General features: G+C 41.2%; 1 protein-coding gene across 1 annotated transcript in view; it reads right to left on the bottom strand.

The window, feature by feature from the left end:
* The window catches only part of LOC136695468 (proprotein convertase subtilisin/kexin type 5), a 30,756-nt gene extending 12,349 nt beyond the window's left edge, over window positions 1–18,407 (bottom strand). The window contains exons 1-10 of the mRNA XM_066669568.1: window positions 18,116–18,407; window positions 14,135–14,338; window positions 13,169–13,237; window positions 12,579–12,621; window positions 5,011–5,156; window positions 4,245–4,439; window positions 3,845–3,931; window positions 2,833–3,031; window positions 1,986–2,209; window positions 242–484 (exon numbers count right to left, since the gene is read on the bottom strand). Coding sequence (XP_066525665.1) covers window positions 242–484; window positions 1,986–2,209; window positions 2,833–3,031; window positions 3,845–3,931; window positions 4,245–4,439; window positions 5,011–5,156; window positions 12,579–12,621; window positions 13,169–13,237; window positions 14,135–14,338; window positions 18,116–18,308 — 1,603 coding nt within the window. The 5' untranslated portion in view covers window positions 18,309–18,407. The remainder of the gene's footprint in view (window positions 1–241; window positions 485–1,985; window positions 2,210–2,832; window positions 3,032–3,844; window positions 3,932–4,244; window positions 4,440–5,010; window positions 5,157–12,578; window positions 12,622–13,168; window positions 13,238–14,134; window positions 14,339–18,115) is intronic.
* Window positions 18,408–19,764: the final 1,357 nt, after the last annotated feature.

Raw genomic sequence — 19,764 nt, 5'->3', positions numbered from 1 at the left:
TTTTCATAGTCTTGCTTTTTTAAGTCAGCAAACACTTAGGGCTGTTTAGAACATGTGTATTTTATTGGCAGATGTAATCAATCATGTAGGAGAAATGATTTACACAACTAAATATTTATTACTAATACTTAATAATATAATAATCATCAGATTCTATAATCATTCTATATAATTAATCACATTCTTCTACCATTTGTAAAGGAAGACCCTTTTGAATCTGTTGAGTAGATCATGATTTCACCTTGGCATTCCATGCTGGAGGATTGGAAATAGGTGCCCTCCGGGCAGTCCTCTAAGCAGTTGCCCTCGTACAGCTTTGGGGTAAGAGCAGAGCAGCTCTCACAGTCATCTGGGAGAGGGCCAGAGCATGTGGCACACAACACATGACAGGGAACACACAGGCCCTGGTCCAAGTTCTCAAAGTATCCCTCTGGACAGCTGGCTTTACACACGCCATTCAAGAGCAGGTAGAGAAAACTACACCCTGAAATAATCACAAGCACCAATCAGTCACATGAAAGGTAAGTAAATGAACCATTGACTAAAGTAAACAAAAGTTGGTATTGAATGTTTTTTTCAGTAGGGCCTCTATATGAATTTAAAGGAACATCAATCATTGATTGTTTAGTATTATTAAACTGACAAATATCTGACCACTAGGGACCTGGACTGTTCTGAGATTTTGTAAAGTGGCCACTTTCATACGGAGTGCCCGTTGCATGGAGCATAAACATCTACATTACACAAAAGAATGCTTCATCACATGTGAGCTACACTTTAAACGCAATTTGTAAAATTATAAATAATCCCTTTTATTCTATCATCAATGTCCAAATTTTTTTTTAAATATCCATGTCAATTTTTGTTGATTTTAGTTTACTACTTTATTTAAATGCAGCCGCTTTATATTGTGTGAAAATTAATGATGATAAATAGATAATAAATGCGCGTGTGATGTCTCTGACCTCTGAGGTTTTTTTGTGTTTGTGTGTGTGTGTGTGTGTGTGTGTGTGTGTGTGTAAAACTCAGGAAGGTTGCTCAGGTGGGTTGATTTACACCTGCCTTCTCTCTACATGAACAATTTTTGAACTGCAGTATTAAGCTTTCTTTAGAAAGTTATTTACTGGTCTCCGGCCTATATGACCTTCCCACTTGGCGGTCAAGCCATCCAATCAGAAATTACCTCTGTCATTTGACATTTCTGATTGGCTGAATCTGAGGCACATTGTAATGGCTGTAAGTGTGGAGCGAGAGCGCGGGTCAGAGACATTGCGTGTAGGACAGGAGAGCAAGATGTGTAGGTTGTAGTGTGCGTTCAAGAAACCTCCTTGCTCGCTTTAAATATCCACACGCGCTCGCAAAAACCTTCTTGCTCGCTCAAAATATCCGCGCGCGCTCAGAAACCTTCTTGCTCACTCGAAATATCCGCGATCCAATTTAACAAAAGGAGAATCTGAACAAAACATTGTTCTTCAAACAATCTCATACCTACTACTTTATAGAAAAAAGGGATCTTATATTTCTTATAAGATATAATTATATATATTTATGTATATTTCTTGACCAATGCTTTTAAAAACACATTGTGAAAAAAAAACATAATTTGAGATCTAGAGTGCTTAACAACACACAAACTTTAAAACAAATCAACCCAGTCATGATCTGACCCGCTATAAACACAGAATCAATGACAATTTCCCGACACTGTCCATTTATCTCTGGCCCTTGTGCTGCTGCTGGATAAAGCTACACTGGAGCAAAGTTACTCTGCCCCCACCCCAATAATGACGTAACCTTGATTCCCATCAATTTATGTCACAGCACAAAGAAAAGGTTATATTAAGCATAAAGTACAATGGGCAAGGAGAACTAAGGGTACTTATAGTGTTATCATGACAACGTGAAATGACGAAAAGTGACTACATTTTAATTGAAACAATTTAAACCTCATTTTTTGCCTCACAGCTGTGGTTGCAGTCACTCACTGGAGCATGTGTTGTTGTCCGTACAGATTTCACAGTGAGGACCACAGCGTCTACATGTCCCATCCTCAGTGGCGTAGCTCCTGAAAGAGCAGTTTTGTCTACAGATGCCGTTTTCCAAGAACAGACTTTCTCTACATGCCAAGCATTGAGACCTGCTCCCATCACAGGTCAAGCACTGGTCATCACAAGGCTCACACGTCCTCTCCTCTGTCTCAAAATAACCACTGGGTATTCACACACACACACAAACAACATTTACATCTACAAGGACCACATGGATAAGACACGTTAAGATTGCTCTGTACAAGGGTTTAACACAGGCCTACTACAACACAACATTAGAAAGTTGCAGTTTTCTAATAAAAATAAGAATGTGTTTTTTTATTTTTCATTCTGTTGGAGCTTTGACAAAAGTACAAAGAAAATATATTTTCCCTGACCAAACAGGTTTTACAGTATTTTCTAACTATACACAAAGAGAAAAATGACCTTGTACAAACTACAAGCTACGCACACATACACTATGTCTATTTAGCCATGCTGATGTAGCATTTACAGAGTAAGGCTTGGCTTTATCTTGCTAAAATAATCACGGAATTCTCAAGACCAATGTCACATCTTTTTAACTGTGAAAATATAAAGAGATTACATTTCTTTAGGCTGAATATATAAATGTAAAGAATTAGATTTTTTATGACATGGTTCTGCTGTAGATTTGTTTCGAGCAGTTCGAGCCTTTATGATTGTGCCCATTCTACATGAACCTCAAAAGCAAATTAAATTTCTGTAAAAATTGGTGTTTCGATGAGTGAGTTAATGTCACATGTTTTCAGCAACTGTTACTCACTCTGGGCATTCTGACCAGCAGCTCCCCTGAAAGAGAAACAGCTGGTAAGGGCCAGTCATACAGCTGAGACACTGATCTCCACTCTCGCACACTTCACAGTTAGCTGAGCACCTTTCACACTGCTGACTGGAGGTGTTGGCATAGAACCCTATTGGACAGGTCTGCACACACACTGCATCCTGCTGCTCTAACATGTACCCTACACACACATACATATACACACAGAGACAGAAACAGGGACGTAAAGAAGAAGGAAGAAATGATCTGGAAACAGATATACATAACAGCAGGATCTCATTTAAGACATGTTTACCAAACACCAACATAGCTTTTCAACAGAAACAAAGACAGTCATTGTCTGTTCAGTTACCATGGGTTGGGGTAGAGAATATGGCTGGTAACAGCAACAATTTAGCTTGTTTCACACCAGAAATGATGTGGCATGTGAGGCAAGCTGAATATTAAAAATGTTAACTATTATTATTATTAAAATTTCATTTTTTTCTCTGGATCATTAGTATATATATTGGTTATATTGGTGTTGCTGAGTAGATTTGCTTCTGATGTAAAACAAGCATTTAATCAAGGGATAACAAGTAAACAGGGTTTTAATAAAAACAACAACAAAAACACTCCTACATGAATTGATGCCTAATCTTTGCCTGTGGATTACTGATATCGATTACTCGATCATTACAGAGATACACTGCAAAGAAAGGATTCTAAAGAACCAATTATTGAAACCAATATAAATGTAAAAAATGCAGAGTGTTAAAAAAATAGCCATGAGAAACAGTGGAAACAAATATTATTCATTAATATATTGATTGCCTGAAACCAATTTATTTAAAAACTAATATTTGGACGAAAATAATAATTTCTGAGAACATTTCTTTTGTTTGTTATTGAGATTAAACTACAACACAGCTCTGTTTTCTGAAAAAAGAGAAAATCATGTTGTTATATTTTTTGTCATATTACTTATCACAAGTGGACCCTGTCCATATATTACCAGCAGCACAGCTGTAGCAATTCTGGGTTTTTGGTCCATAGCATGTCCTGCAGGATACATCACAATAGCGGCAGTCATGATGCACACCTTTGAAACAGAAACCATATAATAAGAATTAATTTATTCATCCCTGCATTTGCATACATTTTATATGATGTGTTTTATTTAAAAGAGACTAGGGTAGTTCTAAATCGTGCCCAGCAGATGTCAGGCTCATACACTGAGATACGCTGACACACCAGCAAGTTCCTGGTCAGCAAACCACTATGGACTGTGTATCAAATTTATGGTAAAGTCATAGTTAAGGAGTGTTTACTCCATCAGATTCATTGACAGTGAGTGAGCATAACAAATCAGAACATTAACATTAGTGCCATTTTTGCAAGGAGCTTTTACTCACTGTCAGGGTACTGGCCTTCAGGGCAGTTGATATTAGGGCACTTTCCATAAATGGGGCGGTTCCAGCCAATGCACCTGTCACAGTCTCTCACTCCAGGTCCATGGCAGGTTAGACAGGAGCCGTGACAAGGCTGACAGCGCCACCCTCTGGTGTCTCCAAATGTGTCATGGGGACACTCCTTCAAACAGGCACCATCTGACAACAAAGCAAAACCATACACCTGAGGATATATCATATCACAATATTTTAACACACATACAGTAGACTAGATGTGTCAGACATATAAACGTGATGCCCAAAGATTTATATTCAGTGTTTCAGCAGTTTGAGCGATGCTATTTGTTTTACATGAGCTTCTATAACTTGTTAGGTGATCTGAAGTTCCACTTAAAACCTAAGGAGGACACAAGAATTACAGTTTGTTTAAGGGAAATGTCTCAGTGTCAGCTGAAATTAGATGTGGATGTCTGCCTGCTGCTCTGGGTGTATGTTCACTGCCCCTAGTTCACTAATGTGTAGGATGGGTTAAAAACTGAAAATGCATTTTGCATCATTATAAATGCACATTTGCATGTTTCCCCTTTTTTTTTTTTTTTGCACCAAATTGACTCAAACTGGTGTGCTACGAATTGAGTCAAGGCCTCTCATTTGACTTGGAAAGGTGTACCCACCGCAATGAAATGCAAACAAGCAAATGCAAAATCTGGAAGCTCAAACAGCAGCATACATTATAAAGTGTAAGTGTTAAGAAAGATGGTGTACACACTGTGGAGGAAGTGTCCAGGTTGGCAGATGAGACAGAGTTTATCACTCCTGCAGTCTAAACATGGCTCAGGGCAGCTCAGACACAGACCTCTGTCTCGTTCCTCATAGCTCCTCTGGGGGCAGTGCCGCCGACATTGGTGCTTGAATCTGTACACATAGAGAAACCTAGAAAATCTCATGGCTAAAGATGTTTGGATGTTAGAATTTGTGGATACCGAATCATCCAACATATCTCTTTTGAAATCATGGGTATTAATTACTAGTTTGTTCCACACTTCTGCTGCTGTTATAGCCTCTAACAATGAAGAAAAGAACTGCACTTGATGCTGAGGCATTTCTGTGATGATTTCCAGTACTGCAGTATAGTACAGAAATCTAGTACTGATATAGCATGATTAGTTTTGAATCAAAAACTCTCTTCTAACTCATGCCAAATATATTAGATGTTGCTGTTATAAAAGAGCACAGCAGTAGTCTTGCAGAGCCCCATGTTAAAGTCTAAGCACCAGCTATATGAAAATGTCAAACAAATAAATACAGTGGAATTTGAGTTCCTAACTTGTGTTTATTGATAGTCAGAAAACCTGTTACTTCTTACTAATTCAAGGAATAAGGTTTAAAAGACCGTTGGTCACCCCCCCCCAACGGTGTTCGGAAACTCTAATAGGCGTCTTGCCTGTGACGTAGATGGTGCACAACAACTCTAGAAGTTGCACTTAATTTAATGCAAAATGACGAAAAGGTGTTTTGTTTTGGCTGCAATAATTCAATGTACAGTGGGACATCTGTGCACAAATGGCCCAACGATTACAAAATATCCAGAAAATGGACTACATTTGTCAACTTTATATGGGCACTTTGGAAAGGACCATCCACTCACTCCGTTATCTGTAGTGCTCATTTCACTGGTGCTTTTCCAACAATGGTACCGGGGTACCGGCTAGATATAGTTGGGCTCACCTTGACACACAGTATGGGCTCTGGAACCAATCTCCTTGAGAGGGGCTGGATGCCCTTTCACTCTGGAGTTGCCCAGGTGTGGGCTTACTCATAGCCCCCCGGCTTAGCGCCTGTACGTTGGGGTTTACCCCAGTGGACGAGAGGGTAATTTCCCTGCGCCTTCGGGTTGGGGAAAGGGCTCTGTTGTTTGTGCTTATGCACCGAACAGCAGTTCAGAGTACCATGCCTTCTTGGGGACCCTAGAGGGAGTGCTGGAGAACACTCATTCTGGGGACTCCATTGTTCTGCTGGGGGACTTCAACGCTCACGTGGGTAATGACAGTCAGACCTGGAGGGGCGTGATTGGGAGGAACGGCCCCGCTAATCTGAACCCGAGTGGTGTTTAGTTATTGGATTTCTGTGCTCGTCACAGTTTGTCCATTACGAACACCATGTTCGAACATAAGGGTGTCCACAAGTACACCTGGCATCAGGACACCCTAGGCCGCATTTCGATGATCGACTTTATAGTCGTATCATCTGACCTGCGGCCATATGTTCTGGACACTCGGGTGAAGAGAGGCGCTGAGCTGTCAACTGATCACCACCTTGTGGTGAGTTGGATCAGATGGCGGGGGAGGATGCCGGACAGACCTGGCAGGCCCAAATGTGTGCTGAGGGTTTGCTGGGAACGTTTGGCAGAGGAACCTGTCAGAAAGATCTTCAACTCCCACATCCGGCAGAGCTTCGAGTGCATCCCGGGGGAGGCTGGTGACATTGAGTCCGAGTGGGCCATGTTCCGGACCCCCATTGTTGAGGCGGCTGAATGGAGCTGTGGCTGCAAGGTTGTCGGTGCCTGTCGGGGTGGCAATCCCCGCACTCGGTGGTGGACACCCCGGGTGAGGGGGGCTGTCAAGCTGAAGAAAGAGTCCTATCAAGCCTGGTTGGCTCAGGGGACTCCGGAGGCAGCCGACAGGTACCGAGGAGCCAAGCAGCTTGCGGCCTCGGCAGTCGCTGAGGCAAAAACTCGGGTGTGGGAGGAGCTCGGTGAGAACATGGAAAACAACTTTCGGTCGGCTCCAAGAAGTTTCTGGCAAACCGTCAGGCAACTCAGGAGGGGAAAGCAGTTTTCCACCAACACTGTATATGGTGGGGGTGGGGAACTGTTGACCTCGACTGGGGACGTCACCAGACGGTGGAAGGAATACTTTGAGGATCTTCTCAATCCCACTAGCACGTCTTCCGCAGAGGAAGCAGAGCTTGGGGACCCTGGGGGGGGCTCGTCTATCACTGGGGCTGAAGTGGCCAGGGTGGTAGGGAAACTCCTTGGCGGTAGGGCCCCGGGGGTGGATGAGGTTCACCCCGGGTTCCTCAAGGCTCTGGATGTTGTGGGGCTGTCCTGGTTGACACGTCTTTGCAACATCGCGTGGACATCGGGGGCAGTGCCTCTGGACTGGCAGACTGGGGTGGTGGTTCCCCTTTTCAAAAAGGGGGATCGGAGGGTGTGTTCCAACTATAGGGGGATCACACTCCTCAGCCTCCCCGGTAAGGTCTATGCGGGGGTACTGGAGAAGAGAGTCCGACTGATAGTTGAACCTCGGATCCAGGAGGAACAATGCGGATTCCGCATTTACCCTCGCTAGGATCCTGGAGGGTGCATGGGAGTTTGCTCAACCAGTCTACATGTGTTTTGTGGATCTGGAGAAGGCATATGACCGTGTCCCTCGGGGTATTCTGTGGGGGGTGCTCAGGGAGTATGGGGTACTGGGCTCTTTGTCACGAGCTATCCAGTCCCTGTACAAACAGAGCAGGAGTCTGGTTCGTATGGCTGGCAGTAAGTCCGACTGGTTTCCAGTCAGAGTTGGACTCCGTCAGGGCTGCCCGTTGTCACCGGTTCTGTTCACAATTTTTATGGACAGAATTTCTCGGCGTAGCCAAGTGGCGGAGGGTGTCCGGTTTGGTGGTCTCAGGATTCCATGTCTGCTTTTTGAAGATGATGTGGTCTTGTTGGCTTCATCGAGCCGGGACCTCCAGCCCTTGCTGGACCAGTTTGCAGCCGAGTGTGAAGCGGTAGGGATGAGGATCAGCACCTCCAAGTCCAAGTCCATGGTACTCAGCCAGAAAAGGGTGGAGTGCTCTCTCCAGGTTGGAAGTGAGATCCTGCCTCAAGTGGAGGAGTTTAAATACCTCGGGGTCTTGTTCACGAGTGAGGGAAAGATGGAGCGTGAGATTGACAGGCTGATCGGTGCAGCGTCAGCAGTAATGCGGGGTCTGTACCGGTCCGTTGTGGTGAAGAGAGAGCTGAGCAAAAAAGCAAAGCTCTCGATTTTCCGTTCAATCTACGTCCCAACCCTCACCTATGGTCACGAGCTTTGGGTAGTGACCGAAAGAACGAGATCGCGGGTACAAGCGGCTGAAATGAGTTTTCTCCGCAGGATGTCTGGACTCTCCCTTAGAGACAGGGTTAGGAGCTCGGACATCCGGGAGAGACTCGGAGTGGAGCTGCTGCTCCTCCATGTCGAGAGGAGCCAGTTGAGGTGGTTCGGGCATCTGGTTTGGATGCCTCCTGGATGCCTTCCTGGAGAGGTGTTCCGGGCATGTCCAATGGGGAGGAGGCCCCGGGGCAAGACCAAGAACACGCTGGAGAGACTATATGTCTAGACTGGCCTGGGAACGTCTCGGTATACCCCCGGAGGAGCTAGAGTCGGTGGCTGGGGAGAGGGAGGTCTGGGTTTCTTTGCTCCGACTGCTTCCCCCACGACCCGGACCCGGATAAGCGGTGGATAATGGATGGATGGATGGATGGATGGATTTTCCAACAATATGGGCATGTAAGGAAACCAACGAAAGGTGTTCAAGAGCCTCTGTATACATGGAGGTAAACAGGGTAAGTACATTTACTTCGCCTGTTTTAGTTGGTGTTAGTTAACGTTAGCTTGACTTGCTAAACTCAGAGGCTCAGATTATACTAGGCTGCATTACGGAGGTTTATAGTGTCGGATGAATTCGAGTTCGACTTCGATAACATTTACAAGAATAACGGTACCTCTAAATTTGAGTTTTGCTTATTGCTAGGCTATTGTGATGAATAATGTTTGTTATTTAGCTAGCTAGATACTGTCATAACAGTCAGTCATAACGGTGTCCACCAGTGACGTCACGGTTGCGTTCAAGAATTTCCGTAGTTTTCCCGTCAATTTAATAAAATTGTCAGTTTTAAAGCAAATTAAGCATGCTATTTTCATTTTTATTCATATTTATATATGTCAGTAACTAAAATAATGTGAAATATTCATGGAGGTCCATTAAGTGGTGCATTGCCTTTAAGGGCTCATGTGCAGCTGCTCCAGAAAGTCCTATTTTATGTTGTGCCTCTCTGTAAAGATATTACAAGCTGTGCCTGTGTACCTCAACATCTGTGTTCAGAATGAATAGACCTTAACATACCTAAAGTCACTAAGTGTAAGAGAATTTCATTGTGGTGTACTTAACACTGACTGACCTATTAAACAGTAATCGTCTAATTCTCTAAATAATGTGTGGGACAGTTCTGAAAAATTACTGATGAGCATGTTCTTGCTTCAGCTCAGAGGTCTGCAGATCACAAACAGGGACTGCTAGGATGCCCAAGGCAGGCAGCATGTTAAAGATTGCAGAATAGTAAGCAGAGAGGTCGCTCCACACCCCCTGAATGGAGAATAGAGCCATAGTTCAAAAGCTACAATGCACCTGCTGCACTACTGCTGCTTTACTCATCAATCAAAGCTTCAAAGCTGGACCATGAATGAGACACTTAAATTCAAAACTGTTCAGCTCTGTCATAGTTTCCTCTTGTTTGGGAAGAGAGGAACAATAATGTGTGTTGTCTGCTGAAAGAATAGAACCTGCCTTCTGTAAGCCTCCTGGGTATTGAGTTGCAAAACAGAAAAGAAGGTCACTGAAGTCTGAACATTGATAAATAGAGTTGTATGAGGATTGTTTTACAATGAAGTCATATACAAATAGTGATTGAAATGAGTTCATATTTAGGCTAAAGGTCTAGGGAGACTGATGCATGACGTAATGCCTCTTGCTCTCTTTTTCATCAGTGTGTGTGGATCTGTCTTGTATGATTGAGGCGAGGAAGAGCAGCCTGGAGGACCATAACACATCCGTCATTGCTGGAGCTGACTAGGGCTCTCTCCACCCACACATATTCACACACAAACACTGTCCTAAATACAGAGAACAGCAGACTAGAAGGAAACCCTCAGTGCAAACACGTATCTGTTCACTGGATGAGGAAGAACGAGCATCATTATTAACAGATGGCACTTAGATGTAGTATCTCTCTCTTGTCTTGTACAATTAGCATTAGGTTGCCATTATATTTAACATAAATGTTCATAAATAACAGCAGACAATCTGCTGGTGCACACAAAGTGTCTCCAACAGGGTTTTGTCTGTGTTCCAACTAGTTACTGCACTTTTAAGGAAGGCATGTTAGTGTGACAGTGGACAAAGCCTCCACAGCAACAGAGCAAGCACAATGAAAGAATGTGCCAGCTTGGTTCATCTCTGAGTGCACTCTCATTACCGTAGACTCTCCATCTCATAGTGGGGTGTGTGTGTGTGTGTGTGTGTGTGTGTGTGTGTGTGTGTGTGTGTGTGTGTGTGAGAGTGAGAGAGAGAGAGAGAGAGAGAGAGAGAGAGAGAGAGAGAGAGAGAAAGAGAGAGAGAGAGAGAGAGAGAGAGAGAGAGAGAGAGAGAGAGAGTGTGTGTTTTGTCTGTTTTGTCAGCCAAAATAATGTTTACTGTCCATTTTATCAGCGCCACTCACCATATAAGTGCACTTTGTAGTTACACAACTACAGACTGTAGTCCACCTGTTCCTCTGCATGGACACCGGAAGCATTTTTTTTTTAACTGTGAAACTGGCCACTGTATTATTTGCACCTTGCTGGCCCACCTTCCTTGTAGACACAAGTCAGAGACAGTAGCTCATTTGCTACTACACATTGTGTGGTAATAATTTTCTAGTTCATCATCAATGCTCACAGGCCACTGCCCACAGGTTGGTATTGGCAGTATATTGTGGTTAGTGCTTTAACAGCACACACACACTAACACTTCACCACCACGTCAGTGTCATTGCAGTGCTGGGAATGATCTACTACTTGAATAATATCTACTCTGTAGTGGTTCCTGTGGGGGTCTAAACCATTAAAGAATAGTGTAAAAGGGGCAAACAAAGCATTCAGAGCTAAAGATGAACTACTCTTTGTAACTACAGAAATTCAAAGTTCACCTATATGGATAGTGGAGCTAATAAACAGGACAATGATTGGCAAAGTAAGGAGGTTAGTTCCATATTAAGGTTTATCAGTGTATATAGGGTTGGACAATATATCCAAAATTTATATATCCAATATATTTCTTAATTTTGGTCGATACAATATAATTCAGATAAAGATATGAACAGTATAAAATCCAGTAAAAACTTTCAAGAACAAACAAGAAACATGACATCTGCATCAAACACAAATCTACTGGCTTTGTCAATATTAACATTTTTAAACTACATTTTAAATTGAGTGCGCTGAACTGTTGATGGTGCTCTTTAATGAATGTCAGTCAGTGAGAGGTGTTGAAAATTATGTATACTAAAAATTGTGTTTAAAAATTATATAATTGTCATTGAAACATTTCATATTGCGATAGGGTGGTTTGATTCCCGCTCCGGGTGACTCTGTGAGGAGTCGGTGTGTTCTCCCTGTGTCTGTGTGGGTTTCCTCTGGGTGCTCTGGTTTCCTCCCACAGTCCAAAAACACACGTTGGTAGGTGGATTGGCGACTCAAAAGTGTCCGTAAGTGTGAGTGAATGTGTGTGTGTGTTAGTGAATGACTGGCGCCCCCTCCAGGGTGTATTCCCACCTTGCGCCCATTGATTCCAGGTAGGCTCTGGACCCACCGTGACCCTGAACTGGACAAGCGGTTAAAGATAATGAATGATTATATATATATATATATATATAATAATTATCCAGCCCTAAGTGTATATTATGAAATATAAATACTTAAATGTCTTCAACAAAGTAATCTGTATTGTTTTATTGCTGTATAATATGTGACTTATTTCAGCCAGTATAAAGCTTAGTTTTTAAATCTCAATTGTGCTTTTGCTAGTTCCAACTTACTCACCATCAATTACACAAAAAATAAATATCATGATTTTAATATGTATTATAGTATAATACACAGTGTAAACCATACATAATATTATGAAATATGATAATGTCATAATGTATTTGACATACTGTCCATTTTGAAGGTAGATTTGCTTTATAGACTGAGCTGTGAAACCACAAAGAACAAGAGAAAAGCTCATAAGAGGCAGGTTAAAGCTTTACACTGAAGCATTGAAAGGAATGGATCTCAGGTAACCAGGCATGACTGTGAGCTCAGGGAAACCCGATGCATAGGACAGAGAGAGGCCACAACACAGGGGAAAAGCACACAATCACAGTTCTGTTCCTGGTACACTGCCTGAGGCACCCAGTCCACACACACCAAAGCAAAGTACATAAACGCCTAGTAAACTACACACATAGCACCATACAACTGGTGAAGTAAATGTAATAAGAAAACTCACAGAAAGTAGCCATCAGTGCAGCTGATACAATACTCTGGGTCATCTGTTGAAAGAAAGGTTGGTGAGGGTGATCACTAACAAGAAAACAACAAAACCACAGCTACACACTGAGGATGAAATAAAATAGTCTCAGTACTTATTTGAAGAAGCAGTTATTTTTACCTCCAAAATGTGAAAAAACAATTTAGTACAGAACCTCTGACATATCCAGGACTCTAGATGCCAGTATCATGGCTCTAGAGATGCATTTAAATGGATGAAAAGTACTCATTGCTCCTCTAAAATAATAGTTTTAAGTTTTTGCTGGCATCACCATTCAAAAGGTGGTTTCTACTATGTATACTTTTTGAATATGACAGTAGCAGTTTTTAAAAAAGAGCTGATATATGACATTCTTAACAGGACTTAACATGACTTAGGAAGGAATTATGCCTTAAAATGATTCTATAACACCATAATTCACAGTAGCATGAGGGGCTTTATGTGAAGATGATGCAACTTACTTCATAGAACAACTAATATTAATGTATGTAGTTCCTAAAAACTCCAATATTGCTTTATAACACATTGGAAGTGGAAGTAAAATTTACCAGCAGAGCAGGTTTTGCAGCCAGTTTCACAGTCAATGCACTCTCCTGAGTCTGGATCCTTAACTTGGCCTGAAACAGGGAGAGGGATGTTAGATCAAGTAACATAAAAGCTGATATGAACAGGCAATACATTCTAAACTCATTATCACAAACCACAATGTAGCACTAAAATTAATTAATTAATTGTCTGTAACTGCTTATCCAGTTCAGGGTCACTGTGGGTCTGGAGCCTACCCGGAATCATTGGGTGTAAAGCAGGAACACACCCTGGAGGGGGCACCAGACTTTCACAGAGTGACACATTCACTCACACCTACGGACATTTTGAGTCGTCAATCCTCCTACCAATGTGTGTTTTGGACCGTTGGAGGAAACCCACGCAGACACAGGGAGAACACACCAAGCTCCTCACAGACAGTCACCCGGAGCAGGACTTGAACCCACAACCTCCAGGTCCCTGGAGCTATGTGACTGCGACACTACCTGCTGCACCACCATGCCGCCCTGCCCTAAAAATCTGTTTTATAACCAACTTATAGGAAATTAGTTCACTGCACACACAATACTATCATCAGTAATTTAAAAGTTGACAAAAACTGACAGGTATACATGCTGATTACTCAACATCTGGATCAGTATTTAGATTATAAATATGAGTAGACTTACATTCACTAATGTTGTTACATGCAATATATACAATGCACACTTAATACATGATAATATTAATTACAATATATTATTCTGGAGTACAAAGTACAAAATGTAACAGGCTTATAACTCACTCATACATACTCACACATGCAACAAAATCCTCCTTAAGGGGTGCAGTGCTTCGCATCAATGACAATTCTGTACTTGGTTAAGCAAGTATCTTGTTTCAACATGATTATCATAGTATTTATCTGCACCCAATTGCCAACATTTATTCCACATTTTCAAACCAGTCTTCCTCATTTCTCCACATACCTGTAGCACACAGCTCTGTGAGGCAGTGTCCACTCTGGAGTTTATATCCTTCTTTGCACTTGGCACAGACGCTGCCATCTGCACAGATTTCACAGTCAGCGATGCAGGGCCGGCAGGTGTACTGCACTCGATCTGGGTAGAACTCCCGAGGGCAGTGGGTTCTACAGTGGCCCTGGTGAAGGAAGCGCTCTCTCCCATCCTCGTCTACAAATGTCAACAGCACCTGTTAAATCTTTCATGTTGGCAACTGATTTTTTCATCACTGCCAAGGCCTGCTGCTGTAGGTGAATGCTTACACACGTGAGAAACGTTTTGCAGCTTTTTCTATAAAAAAATGCTTTTTCTAAAATATTAAGACAGAACACCTGCCCTAGATCACTGTGAAAGGACAAGTTATTTCAATACCCTGAGCCTTTGTGGGCCCTGATGGGTATGCAGAACTACAAATTACAACACAGGATCAAGTATATCTGATGATTAAAAGGAGTTAGGGTTAGAAGCTGTGAAAACAGAGCTAGCCAAGTATGAGAGAGTTCACACAAGCAGCATGACAGCCCACCCCCCCAACCCACACACACACAAAATATGCTCTAGTAATCACTGTATAATAAACATACAGTGAAACAAAACATGAATCCCATCACAAAAGCAAATACTAATAATCCTTTACACACAAATTAGGCCAATCACAAATATTAAATAATCCAGTAATTGCATGTTTATTTATTCATTCATTCATTATCTGTAACCGCTTATCCAGTTCAGGGTCTCTGTGGGTCCAGAGCCTACCCAGAATCATAGGGACACACCCTGGAGGGGGCACCAGTCCTTCACAGGGCGACACACACGGACACTTTTGAGTCGCCAATCCACCTACCAACGTGTTTTTGGACTGTGGGAGGAAACCGGAGCACCCGGAGGAAACCCACGCGGACACAGGGAGAACACACCAACAGACAGTCCTCACAGACAGTCACCCTGAGCGGGACTCAAACCCACAACCTCCAGGTCCCTGGAGCTGTGTGACAGCGACACAACCTGCTGCGCCACCCTGCTGACCTATTTATTTATTTATTTATTTATAATTGCAATTATTTTAAAGAGTTGTTAGCTTCTGCAATCATGTATATGATGAACAAGAATGTGCAAATACATAAAGTGAAAGCAGAACTTACAGATATATATATACTTACAGATATATATATATATATATCTGTAATATACTTATATATATATATATGTAAGTTCTGCTTTCACTTTATATATATTTATATATATATATATTGGCTCTCAGTAGATATGAACAGTACCAAAAATTTTTAATGACACATTTAAAGTTCAATTATAAGTTATGTTTGTTTATTTGGGTTTGTGTCTTTTTCCAGTTATTGACAGCTAGGAATTTTATCAGCCAATCAGACCACTTAAGTGTATAATCAACCAATTAAATACAATGAATAAAAAGACAAATTATTGTTATCACAATTATTTATGACAATAAATCATCAGCAAAATTTCTTGATTGTGTTGGGTGTAACCCAAATGTTGTCATCTGTTTTTGTCTGCCATGGTGTTTTCTCTAAATAGAAATAGTGGGGGGTGCTCTGACTGACAGGGTGTGCCAGGGCTGGAAGAAATGTAAACAAGGCCAATCAAGAGCAATGGGGAGGTATTGGTGGTGCTGGTCTTGTTTTACACACTTGATGGATGTACAGCCACCTGCAGCAAGCACATTCTGAAGAAAGCCTTTGAGACATACACTGCTGTTCTAACTCAAATGTGTGAAAGAATCTTTGCCAAACACTATTTTATGTCTGTCTATAGATAGTGAAGTGCTGCACTCACACTGCTTTAAAAATGTGAGAAAATGTTGAAGTTTTAAAATGTATTCAGAATATGTTACACATGTTGAGCAATGTAACAGAATACATTACACATTACATTTTAGGGCATGTATTTTGTGTTCTGTAACAGGAAAAGTAACCTTCACTACAACAGTAACACTGTTTATAAAGCAATTGCTCGTGCTAGACACACTTTCATAAAGAAGACTGTTCAATCTTTTTCCACTTCTTACAGTAACCTGACTTACTTCAGTACATATTTTTAAAGCCAAGTATTTAAAGCAAAGAAGTCCAGAAAGCACTGTGAATGAATTAGCTATTCTTAAGTGTGGTGTTTAAACCTGTGGCATTAGATCATCCATAAGGAGGGGTGACAGCAGTCATGGTATGCAGTTGCCCATCCAGTATCAGGTTCCCTGGGACCTTTCTGACAGTATTTCAATGGCCTTATGTTTGGTTTAAACTGATTTCTCAGTGGCACAGAAGATAATTCTATATGGCATTACCAATATTACTATTAGTTCACATCATGTAAGGAGAAATCACCAGTGTCAGATGAATCATTAAAATGTATATGCTAATGGAGGTCCAACCGCATGTGAGTCATCATTCTAATCTGAAACATTTGCAAGCACCTTCACATCTTTTGGCATTAAACAAACTCTGTTCTAAGGTAAGGCTGCTTTAGTTACTTTGAAAAATGGGAAGCGCTATATAAGCCATCTTATTGTTTCATCCCAGCAGCTGGGCAGAGTGCACTGGCAACAGCCTCTTGGAATGGTTGCTTTTGTGACCTACACAATAGTGTGTGCCTCCACTCAAAGAACACCCCCACCCCCATCCAAAAAAAAAAAAAAATCCCCAAGCTACTCAAAGTAGTAATGCTGATCTGAGTTCAGAACATACTTCCATAGTCCAATGTGAAAAGATTAGTTCTACATTCACATTTTGGTTTGATGTATTTCTGCTAAAGGCATGCTTCTCTATGAATAACCATGGGTAAGACTAGTCTAAGCCTAGTCAAATTTCATCACTACCTTAAATATATGAACAAGAAAAGCAATCTACATTTTCCTTTTACATAAACCTGAATAATTATTTGTTTGTGTAGAATTTCATTATATTTGATTGGCTCAGAATCTGTACAAATGTTTCATTGTCTCTGACTTTGGAGATTTAAGATTTTGGTTATAAAAGGTGTAAAAAAAGAAACAGACTGACAAACCTCAGTTCTTTTGCTGACTGATGCTGGACGTAGCCTACTTAAAACTTCCACTACACTGCTAACTTCCACTAAGTTGCTGAGAAATTAAACATGCATTTCACTATAGATAATTGTTCTAATTGTTTCTAAAACACAGTGACAAAGATGAAAACCAATTTCGAGCATTTGAATTGTTCAATGTGGCAGTGACACTAGCCGGATATCCAAATGCCTCTAAAAGCTTACCTGTTGCCTGACGCATAAGACATCCATACTTTGAAAAATGCTTTTTAAATCAAATTATGGTGGAAAAGTACATATGTGAAGAATGCTTGAGGCAGACCAGTTCACAGATCAGATATATTCATTCAGATTTCCCACTGTGTAACCTTTAAATAAACAATTTAGAAAAATTGGAAGACACATGTAGGTTTGGGAAAATCTGCAGAATTCATTGACCTGGAATATTTTCACTCCTGATCAAGTATTATATGTTTGTGAAAAGACTTATTTTGAGTTCTTATTTAGCTGAAGTACATTTTTAAACTTCCAGCTGATATGATATGATATTTTTCTTTATTTTGACAGTAAAGGTCATATTAATGTCATGCAGAAGCTAATTCAACAAGTAGAAAGTGAATCTTTTGGAAGGACTGCTAAAGATTAATGGGCACGCCATGGACTGCTGTTTCTATTGTTTTGCTACTATACAACCCCGACGCTGGCTTATGAACAACAGGGATAAATGAGGTTTCTGATGGACTTGAGGTCACTATAATTTCAGGTAGTTCTGTTAATGTAACAAGTGGAAAATAATGTATTAGCAGCACTATAAAAAGCGCAGAAAACATGACCCGAGTCCGCGCTAAAAATAAGCATTTACTATTTCTACGAGCTATGGCTGAGTACCACTTGAAGTGTTTCTAAACTTACCTACTCCACAGGCGGTACACTGAAAGAGCTCATGTCCCTCACACTCGGAACAGGTGGGATGACACAGCACACACTGGCTCTTCACCGCGAACTGACCCACGGGACACGACACGGACGACGGCTTCGACCGGGCACACCACACACAACACGACGATAACAACAACAGGAGCAGCGGCGATAATCCTGCCTCCATAGTGAGAAGACTTCTCAGAGAAACTCCATGTATTAAACACCACACTTCACTAGAGTGGGCCAGTCCTCTTATTTCAGAGCCACATGACCAATGATAAACAATCACTACGGCTACACAACTAACCCCCAGCTCTCTCGCTTAATGAAAGAGCCGAGGGATTGGTCAGCGGGGGATTGGTCAGCTCCGTGGGCGACAAAGAACGGCAGGTCTGTACCGTCAATGGACAACAGAAATGATGAATAGTACGGAGAACAACCTCGTATTGTTGTATAATACAACTTCATTATCTAATCCTATGTTATTGCAAAAAAAGTGTCTGCTTTTCCCAGAAGCCCAAAATCGGATTTATCCAGTTTTGGAAAAAAAAAACCCACGGGAGATTAACATTATTACGGGCTTGTGACATTTCCCTGAGAGCAAGGAGACGGCGGACCACTGTTGACCCACTGAGGGCGAAGTTGGAGGTCCACTAGTGTTTTACACAGCGTTTTCTGGGCGGACCACTGGTGATTAAACAGAATTTCAGCCCAAATGCCACATTTTAGCACTTTTCCATTCACAGTCCATTTTCCCCTTTAATTAGGTTCTTTTGTTAAACTTCATAAATAAGATTAGTAAATAATTTTAATCCAGCACAGTGTCGACATTTTTAGTATAATCATTTTATACCAGGCTTATACTCATTATTATATCTCTCAGAGTTGTTGTTAATATTTGTATTAGTTTGCTTTCCAGAATAAAAGTCTCTGTGAATTTAAAATCTGTTTGAGCAGATTATAAATGAGTTATATCCTGAACACAGGACAGTAATCTGAGTGGTCCGATGGTGGACCAGCAGTGGTATACAGTCAGTGCCTGTCTTTTTATGGTTTAAGCATTTTTTACAGCACAGACATGATGTATTGTCATATTGTGATAGCTTTATGTTTGCTCAGTTTCTGACGTCATAAAACAGTTTAAACCAATTAGAGTTCATTATATTAAATTATCTAAACGAGAAGATTACAGTTACAAAGCTCAAAGCCCTTTTGAGTTGTATGCACTGTGGGTATTACAGTCACAACACTAGCAGATATATTTTCCACATCCCCATAATAAACTGTCAAACTTTAAAGATTGCTGAACCATTTAAGATGGACTGGAAAGTCTGAATAAGAATTCAAATATGGGAGAGATTCAGTGACTAAACACTAAAGTATTGAGTTGGAATATGGCTTACATTGACTTTAAAATTATAAAGACATTTACATGGACATCTGATCTAACAACTTGAAGCTTTTGCCTGGTCAATTCCTGTTTAAGGAATGGGAAATTCTATAGAGCAATTTAAGGCTTGTGAAATCCCATTTTGAATGGAATGTAAAATCTGAATAAGAGTTTGATGAATCTGCTCAGTCTAAACACACAGAGGGTGAAACAAATGTGAGGTAAGGGTAGCTACTGCATATTTACAAAT

The sequence above is a fragment of the Hoplias malabaricus genome, chromosome 4 (assembly GCF_029633855.1).
Source record: "Hoplias malabaricus isolate fHopMal1 chromosome 4, fHopMal1.hap1, whole genome shotgun sequence".
Lineage (NCBI taxonomy): Eukaryota > Metazoa > Chordata > Actinopteri > Characiformes > Erythrinidae > Hoplias > Hoplias malabaricus.
The sequence above is the reverse complement of the archived record's forward strand: the minus strand, read 5'-3'. Positions and strand labels throughout refer to the sequence as shown.